A 9480-nucleotide genomic window follows, 5' to 3' on the forward strand; every position below is an offset into this window, starting at 1 on the left:
TTATATTTGCAGGGCTGGGTGTGCAGCTCAGAAGTAAAGCGCTTACTTCGCATGTTTGAGGCACTGGGTTCAATGTTCAGCACCACATAAAAAAATAAAGATACTGTGTATTCATCTACAACTCAATAAATATTAAAAAAAAAAATCCTTATATTTACAAGTTATATTGTTTCAATATCTTAGAATTCAAAATGGGAAAAAAGAATTATCTGGTCAAGACTAAGCAAAAACAAACAAAAAACTTATACTTTAAGATAATTATTCACTATTCTTTACAACTATTTACACAAACCTACATTTCCTTAGTCTACACTGACCTTACCTTGGGGCCAAGATGTTTCAAACTACAATTTTTTTGGATTTTTAGAATAATACAGAATATATACTGTATATTCCCTAAAGCCCTTTGGGAATATGGGGGAGCATCCTGAAATCAAACATATTAATATTTCTCCATTGAAAGCTATTATTAGCTTCTCAAGAGGGGTGAATGGACTACAAACATTCAAGCATCAGATAGGCCAGATGTTACTATCAAATAAATATTAGCAAAATTTATTTTTATGTATCAGTCTTGTGGAAAAGGGACTGTGGACCTGAAAAGAGGTTCAACTTCACCTAAATAGTAAATTGCATGCATCACTTGAACTAATTCATTTTCTTTAAAGATTTCTTAATCATCAAAATACAGTTTTACAAAAAACTACTCTATATGCTGCAAATGTCCATCCCTTATTTCACAAAGAAAAACATGTATAAAAACATTTTTCAGAGGCTGGGAGGTTATAGCTCAGCTGTAGAGCACTTGCCTTGCACATGTGAGGCACTGGGTTGAATTCTCAGCACCACATAAAAAATAATAAATAAATAAAATAAAGATACTGTGTCCAACTTTAAAAAAAACACAAAACATTTTTCATCCTCTTTTCTATTTCTTTGTTATTATATCTTCATAACATTCTCATTACATAGTGGGAAAAACACCACATGATCTTATTTTAATTAGAAAAAAAACAGCATTAAGCTGAAAGAATCTAGCTACTATAATAAGAAATATTTTTATAAGTTTACAGGTATACTGATATCAATCTAATTGTTTTGTTTTCTAAATCATTGAAAATTGCAAATAAACTTTAACCACTTTTGCCGATACACAGTCTTAAGTAACAGTGTTCTACAGGTTGTTTTGACTATTTACTAACACCTTGAAAGAGTAAAATAAATCAAAATCCAAAAGTAAAGACTTTAGAAAGACATCTCTCTTTTTATCATCATAGGCAAGCAGTAGGAGAACTTGAATCTGGACAAAATACAAGTATTAACCCAAAGGTTCAACTGAAAAATGTATATCACTGAAGCCCTCCCCACCTGAAAGTAGTTCCCAAGCTGTAACCACTAAAGAGATATACTTTCTTTGGGTTAATTTAAGAACCCATGTAAAGCAACTAGATTTCTGCAAAGAAACAAGATAGCTTAGTCTCTACAAAGATAGTCTTGGAATTCAGCTCTTATCTATTCTTTCTCACAGTTTTATGATGGTAAATTCAAATGATGATATCCACTCAAAATTATGTAACAAGAAACAGTTGTAAATAAAATTATTTTTTCAAAGAAAACTTAAAGCAGGCTCGGGATGTGGCTCAAATGGTAGCGCACTCGCCTGGCATTCGTGGAGCACTGGGTTCAATCCTCAGCACCACATAAAAGAAAATAAAGATATTGTGTCCACCTAAAACTAAAAAATAAATATTAACAAAAAAAAAAAAGGAAAAGAAAACTTAAAGCTATTAACTAAAAATATGCTAAATGCACACAGAAGGGAACTGCATTCAATGAGCACTACTTACTATGTAACAAGCACTGAGCACAGTAAGCATTTTACAGGTCATCTTGTAACTTTTCCCCCACCTGTGGTCTGTCTTCTAGGCCTAGACTACTGCAGGCAGGATACATTTACTTCTGGCATACTCTGTCTTCTCACTTCTGTCATGTTCTGCAATAAACAATTTTCAACCGTACTTTCTGAACTCCTGAATGCAGTATTAAGTTCCATGCCTGGGTTTGTATTAGACTATTTTCCTTTAAGTTTTCTCTATTAAAGACGAAATATTTATTTTCCTAGAGCAAAACCAAAGAAATGTGATGTGCAGTAAAATACTTATCAATTATGAAATACAGTCTAGATGGAAAGTTTCAAATCTTTAAAGTGACAAGAGCCATTATTTCAGAACACAGAAGTTCTTATAATTTACGGAGTTTTGGTATGGAAAGATGAAAAGGTTGATCAACAGTGTAAATGGACTTAATGCCACTCAACTGAACACTTGAAGATGTTTAAAACGCTGGGCGTAGTGGTAGCACACACGTATAACCTCAGAGGCTCAGAGGCTGAAGCAGGAGGACTGCAAGTCAAAGCCAGCCCCAGCAACTTAGCTAGACCCTCAGCAACTAAGTGAGACCCTGTCTCAAAATAAGATATAAAAGAGATGGGAATGTGCCTCAATGGTTAAGTACTTCTGGATTCAGTCCCTGGCACCCCCCCCCCCCAAAAAAAAAGATAAAATCATAAATTTTATGTATGTGCTGTCACAATTAAAACATTAATTTATTCTAATATTTAATAGGATGAAATATAATTTAATTTTTTTCCCACATTTTTTACTGTTATAGTTAGTTGTACATAATGATGGGATTTGTTGTTACATATTCACACATGCACACAATATGACAATATAATTTGGCCCTAGCACTTACATAATTTGAAATTAATTTGCTATAACTTTGAGATTTTTTTTTTTTCCAATTTTGTCAACTGGCAACAGAAGCACGAGGAATCTTGGTCCAAAGAGTAAGGAACAATTTTTGGCTTGGTAATATTTATTGCTCTTCAGAATCCCATTCATATTCATACTCAGAAAGACTTAATCAACTAAAAGCAGCAGGAACAGTGCCATCAAGTCAGCAGCATCTGAAGTGCAGCCCATACCAGTAATGTATCATCTTAGCAAATGTGTCTTAGTGGTACTGAGCACTCAATAAACGAACAGACTAAATTTACTGAGAATGTGAAATGTTTCATTTTTAAAACAGCCTTCCTTTTAGTAATTTAGAAAATACTTTAATAAAAAACGTATATTCATATCAAACATATAAACAACTTAGTTCCAACCTCTGAATAACACTAGTAATTAACATCACTAAAGACTCGAGATGAAAGTGTAAAAAATTTCTATCTGGGATTGAGTTTGAACCTGATGAATGCTTGAGGTTTACAGGTACTATTTTTAACTGAACTTTCTGGCCTTAGGTCAAAGTTTTGTTAGCGAAATACCAAAGCGAGAATGCTGGGAGAGAAGCCCAGAGACTGCCTCAGCTAAAGAAAGGCTAGGACCTCTAGGCAACCAATCCCACTACCAATTTAAGACTTCCAAAGTCTGTCCAGAGTATCATGCTCCCCTGAGAACACAGGAACAACACACAAACCCAAAAATCAGTTAAAAAAAAATCAAAAATATCTGATATAACATCACTACATTCTGACACAATATAGTACATCACTACATTCTACATAATGTACAGAAAGATACACACTCTCCAATCAGTTGCTGCATTTTGGCCAAACTGAAGGGAGTCACTTTGCAAATGAGTCCAGAAACCTCAAAGGACAACTGAGGGCCTCGGAAGAAAAGTCAAAAAATCAGTGGGAAGGGAGGAGATCATATATACTCACTAGGTTTCTCCCAGCAGGCCCAGAACTGAACTTCTGCGTTCTGGCCCAAAATGTCAGATTGCCCATCCTAACGCTAGTCTTCCAGAGCTAACTTAATAGTCAGAGTTTCTTTTTCGCTTTCTTCTCCCAGAGAAGTCCACACCATCTTATCCCATAAATACATCTCTACCGCACACTAATCAACTAACATAACAGAAATCAGAAATACACCAGCACTCTACCGTGCATTTATTTCTAAAACGTGTTCCTTAATCAAGAGCCAACTAGTAGCCTTTATAGATATAAATTTGGATTCAAAGGCCATCTCAGGAAAGATACAATGAAGGGGGAAGATTTATTCTATTCTACAATTCAGACTGATTTTTTTTGGGTGGGGGGGCTCTGAGGAAATTACATTTACATAAATTAAAATACACTAAACAGCTACTATGGAATGTTCAAAAACTACTGAAAACGGGAAAACTTCAGCTATGTGTTCCAAGATTTCCTAGTAAAAGAAGTGGGAGCAGTTCTTTGTCATGTACCCAGGTTGGTACTGCCAACAGAGAGCCAGCATCAGGTTTCCTTCTCCCTGGCTAGAACCCGAGGCCCCACGCAGCATGACACTTTCAAATCGGCTAGTCTGGGTGCAAGGGACAGCCAATCCTCCACTTTCCTCCCCAAACCCAGTGGGTGGGCGGGAAGGAGCGGAGAGGTGTTTCCTCCCTGCATTTCAAGAAAGGGCCAGCCGGGATGACACCCGCCCCAAGGAGGTGGAAGGAGGGACCCGAGGTGGGTCCCCACTCTAGGAGCTCAGTCTGGAGCTTCTGGTCTCGGATCCCGCAGCCGGAAGCTGGGCGGGTGGGGCGAGACCTCGGCGCTCCCCACCGACGGGTGGACAGAGGGGTCTGACTCCGGGACAGGAGCGGGCAGGGCTCCCGGCCACCTACCAGCAAGCTCTCCACGTTGATAGGGGAGCGAGGGTCTCGGATCAGCGCCTCCAGCTTCCTCTGGCGGCCCGCGCCGGCCCCGTCCCCCGGCACGGCCTCGGGGGCGCCGGGCATTTTCCCCGTCGGCGGGGGCCGGCTCATGCCGCCGCCGCCCGGCCCGCAGTCCGGCTCCTCGCGCTCCGGTTCCGCCGCCTCCGGGCCTAGCGCCGCCCCCGAACCGCCGGCCCCGGGCGGAGCTCCGCCGGGCCCACCGCCCGCCTCCGGCTCCGGTGCTCCGCACCCGGCCTGGGCCGAGGCACTGCTCTCGGGATCCGCTCAGCCCGGCCCGGCACGGCCGGGCGCGGCGAGGAGCAGACGGCGTCCCCGCCCCTCAGGCAGCCTCGCGCCGCCCGGTCCACTGGTCCGCGGCGAGCTCCCGCAGGACTCCGCGGGCGGAGCGGGGAAGTGGCGCCACAGCCGCCGCCTGGACCGCCCCGCCCTCGGGGCCCGGGAGGCAGAAGCCCAGGCGCGGTCAGCTACGGCCGCCGACGGCCCGCGCCCATGTCGCCGCAGCCTCTCCGTCCCACGAGCCCGCTCTGCTCTCACGCACTCCCGCGCCCCGGCCCGTCCCAGCCGCGCGCAGCCGCTACCCACAAGCCCCTCCGCCCGCGGCCGCCGGCGCGCGTGCCCGCGGGCCTGCAAGCCCCGCCCCCCGCGCGCGGCCGCGGCCCGCCCACACCGCCGCGCGCGCTCCCGCCGGCCGACCGGCCCCTGCTCGCCGCCCGCTCTGCCTTTTCTTCCCTCCTGCCTGCGCGAGCGATTTCGATTCTCTTTTGCGCCTCCCTCCTCCGCCTTTTTGGGGGTTCTCAATGGCCGGCGCGCGGTCACCGCCGAGCCAGGGGTGGGACTGCTGTCTGGGGCTCCCCTCCAGGCGGGCCGACCCTGAGGCCTCCGAGGCGGAGCCCCCCCCACCGCCCTGTCCCTGTCCCTGTCCCCGCGCCGCCGGGAGGGGCCCTTCGCGGGTCCCCGGGCCCCGCTGACTCAGCGCGCAGCTATGCGGGCCCTGCATCGCCCGCGCCAAAATAACAGCGCGCGCGGGTCGCGGCCTCACCCGCCGAGCTCGGCTCCCAGGCCGCGGGCGGGCGGGCGGGGGCGCCGCGCGCTGGAGCCCGGAATTCGGAAAGAGCGGAGGCGGCTGGAATCCGAGTCCTGGGGCGCGAGGGCCGGGAAGAGTTGCTTCCGCCCCCGGGGCAGAAAGCCTGGGCTCGCGGAGCCTTCCTGCACCTCCCTGACGGCCGGGCTTCGCCAGCCACGTCGAGAGAACGGGAGAGCGACTGCAAAACACTTTCCACTCGCGGCCTTTTTTGCCGGGAGGCGAGAGAGGGGAGGCTATAGGGACCGCTCCTGCGCATTCCTAGCGGCTCGCGGCCGGTGCCATTGGTCCACTCTCCCAGGGCGCAATCTGAACAATATGTGCCAACAGCTATAAAACTGTTCATAGAGCCCCTTTGACCCAGTAAACCCATTTAAGGAAGTACATTTCTAAGGAAATGATCCAAAGGGGGAAGTGGGGGAGCGCTTGCATAAAATGTTTACAGCAGGGTTATTCAGAACGTTCGTAATGACCTAGACCTGGGAAGGGACCCAACTGTCCAGCGATTGAATAATCCAAACAAGCTCTGTCACATTATCAGAAAGAATCCTGGCAGGTATGCAGACTGTGAGGAACATGTGAAATTTTTGGCACGTGCATGAAAATGTGTACTGGGAAATAAAATTTTAAAATGCAAAATAAATTGTGCACGCTAATTAAAACTACATGAAATAAGCAGCTGTGAGAAAGGGAAGAGAATACGATTGTACCAAAGTAAGATTTTTTTTCTGTGAAGATGTTTAAGAGCATATTAAAACTTCAGAAATTTAAAAACTATACTGTACATGGGCCACTCCCCCAAAAAAGCTGCCACCTGTTATCCATAAGTAGTAAGAATCTTAAGAACCTTCTCACTAGCAGGTCAAAGATAAGTCCACAGATGGACTAAACCCTGCCCATGTTAAGCAATCTTTTAATCAGCAAGTGGTTTCTGGAACTGCCCTCCTTTTGGAGTAGAGCCACTCTTACTTGGATTAATGCAGGAAAAGGCCCCAGATGATCCAATAGCTTTTTCATCTCAGATAATCTCATATTGACTATAAGTTAAAAGGTAAGACTTCTAAGTCTGTAAGTTGAGTTATTTATATCTTCAGAGATCCCACCACAAAGAGTGAGCTAGACACTCCCCCTACTTATGCATTGAAGCAAAATAATTAGATAATTACAACTCTGGATTCTTTTTCCTGGTAACAATAATATGCAAGGCAGAAAGAGCACTATGTGGTTCTCAGGTTACAAATTAATTTTGCAATGATCAGCTATATATTTTTATTGGGCTTGATTGGGAAGCTGTGGTCCCAAGCATTACACATGGAACTTCATTTTAAAAGAAGAGTAGTGATCAACATATTACATATACTGGGAAACTTCTATGTATGGCCATTTATATAGACTAAGAAAAAGTCATAAAAGCATAAAAGATATTTACCCATTTACACCATTGTGTCTACCTGGAAGAAGAAAAAAACTAATCTCTTGGTTTGAGTGAAAACATTCTCTCTCTCTCCTTCTCCCCACCCCCTTCCTTCTTCTTGCTATCTAGTATGACAATTTCTGTCTTATAAAAAAAAAAATACACAAATAGCTGGATACGGTGGCACATGACTGAAATCCCAGAGACTCAGGAGGCTGACGTAGGAGGATCAAACGTTCAAGGCCAGCAGCAAGCCTCAGCAACTTGGCCAAGCCTTGAACAATTTTAAAAGACCCTGTCTCAAAATAAAAAGGGCCAAGGATGTAGCTCAGTGGTAAAGTGCCACTGGGTTCAATCTTCGGTATCAAAAAAAGAAAAAAAGAAAAAGAAAAGAAAGAATATATACTTGTAAAAGTTCAAATAAACCAGAAATGTATAGAATATAACCTGAAAAATTACACTTCCAATTCTTCTTCCACATACATTATTTTATCATTCAAGGTCTTTATTCTCAAATATATATATTTGCTTATACATACATGTATACCAATAGTATTTTGCAGCCTAAATTTTTCCCCTCAATTATTGTTTCCTAGAGATATGTCCACATTGGTAGACAAATCTTTCTCATTGTCTTTAATTGCTTCGCTGGATCCTGTGGTAAACAGGGCTTTACCAATATTGTGTTTACTCTCTATTCAGGAGCATAGTGGTTGAGGAAGACTAGAGAAGATTGCCTGGGTTAAAATCTTGCCGGTACTACACACTAGCTGTTTGATCCTGAGCAAATTATCTAATTCTCTCTGTGTCTCAGTATCCTTCTGTTTAAATGAGCGCCAGCCCTTTATAGTGTTTTATGTTGCCCTTGACATCCTTCTATTTTTGCTTTCATGTGGAGATATTTGGACACTGTAGATTCCTGAAAGTGAATTGTAACAAGGGGTAGGCATACTTTAAATATTACAGATACAGCAAAATTCCTTTTAAAAAGCATACCCATTTTCATTGTCGCCATCCATGAAAGGAACTGCCCACTTCCCTTTACGTTTTGTGGGCAAAAAAAAATGACATCTTGTTTTAACTTGCATCCCATTAATTACAACTGCAGATGGACATTTTGCATATCTATTTCTGCTGAAATTATTTGTATTTTTTGTTCATTGGCTTTTTCATCTTTTTTGGTGAATGATAGGAGCTCCTTATGCATTAGAGATGTTCTTCCCTGGTATAATGTTAAAACATTAAAATTTATGAATACTTTCTTCCACTCCTTTGCTAATAATTCAGTTTTGGGGGGTTTTTTTGTTTGTTTGTTTGTTTGTTTGTTTTTGGTACCTAGGATTGGGGGCACTTAACCATTGAGCAACATCCCCATCCCTTTTTGGTATTTTATTTAGAGACAGGGTCTCACTGAGTTGCTTAGGGCCTCAATAAATTGCTGAGGCTGGTTTTGAACTTGAGATCCTCCTGCCTGTAAACCCCAAGGATTACAGACATGCACCACCACACCCAACTGAGTTTGGTATCTTTTGTTATACAAATATTTTTTACCTTTTATGCAGTCAAATCAGTCAATATTTTCCTGTACAGTTTTTTGGGGTTTGTGTCTGGGCTAGAAAGGATTTAAAACCCAGTTTTAGGTCACATAGATTGGAAGTGCAACAGGTTGCAAGGAATTGGCAGTTTCCTACAGATATCAGCCCAGCTCCTCCCAGATTAGCCATAGGAAGGGTCTCCTGGTGCTTGTTCTTCTCTGGGGAATCTAACCCTCTGGTTCCTGCTTCTCCCTGACTTTGTTCTGCCTGGCTGCTCCTTTTTTAGCACTGTTCCTGATATATTCTGAGTGCAGTCTAGTCATGTAAGAGCGGCACAAAACTTTTGTTCAATGTTAAGGAGGACAATGGGGAAATAAACACAGAAAATACATTTAATCAGCCTGGCCTACAAGGGACAAGAATTTTGATTCTATTATAACTATCTTATTCCCAAGACTTAAAAGCTCCACCCTATTTCCTTTAAATTGTGTCTGTATCTCTTTTATCTGACTCCACATTCCCAGCCATTTCTAAGTGATAGGTGCCAATTTAACATCTACTACCAAGCAATACCTTCCTGGCTTTCCTGACACTTCATGGTCCAAAGTAAGAGACCAGGGCTTCCTGCTATCTAGTGGGGGCCATGTCCTCAGTTCCAGTTTTTAATTTAAGGAATCCATCTTTTCCCCAGGAATAGTTCACCCTTCAGATGCAACTTTGCCCTCTCTATTTATACAGGG

The 9480-nt window shown here is 43.5% G+C and overlaps 1 protein-coding gene across 1 annotated transcript in view; it reads right to left on the bottom strand.

Annotated features, from left to right (window-relative positions):
- Positions 1–4822, bottom strand: part of Rock2 (Rho associated coiled-coil containing protein kinase 2) — a 136185-nt gene extending 131363 nt beyond the window's left edge. The window contains exon 1 of the mRNA XM_058578368.1: positions 4660–4822. Within this exon, the coding sequence (XP_058434351.1) occupies positions 4660–4800 (141 nt within the window). The 5' untranslated portion in view covers positions 4801–4822. The remainder of the gene's footprint in view (positions 1–4659) is intronic.
- Positions 4823–9480: the final 4658 nt, after the last annotated feature.

The sequence above is a fragment of the Marmota monax genome, unplaced genomic scaffold, assembly GCF_021218885.2.
Source record: "Marmota monax isolate L192 unplaced genomic scaffold, Marmota_monax_Labrador192_F-V1.1 WCK01_AAM20220418_F8-fsc00010, whole genome shotgun sequence".
In the NCBI taxonomy this organism is placed as follows: domain Eukaryota; kingdom Metazoa; phylum Chordata; class Mammalia; order Rodentia; family Sciuridae; genus Marmota; species Marmota monax.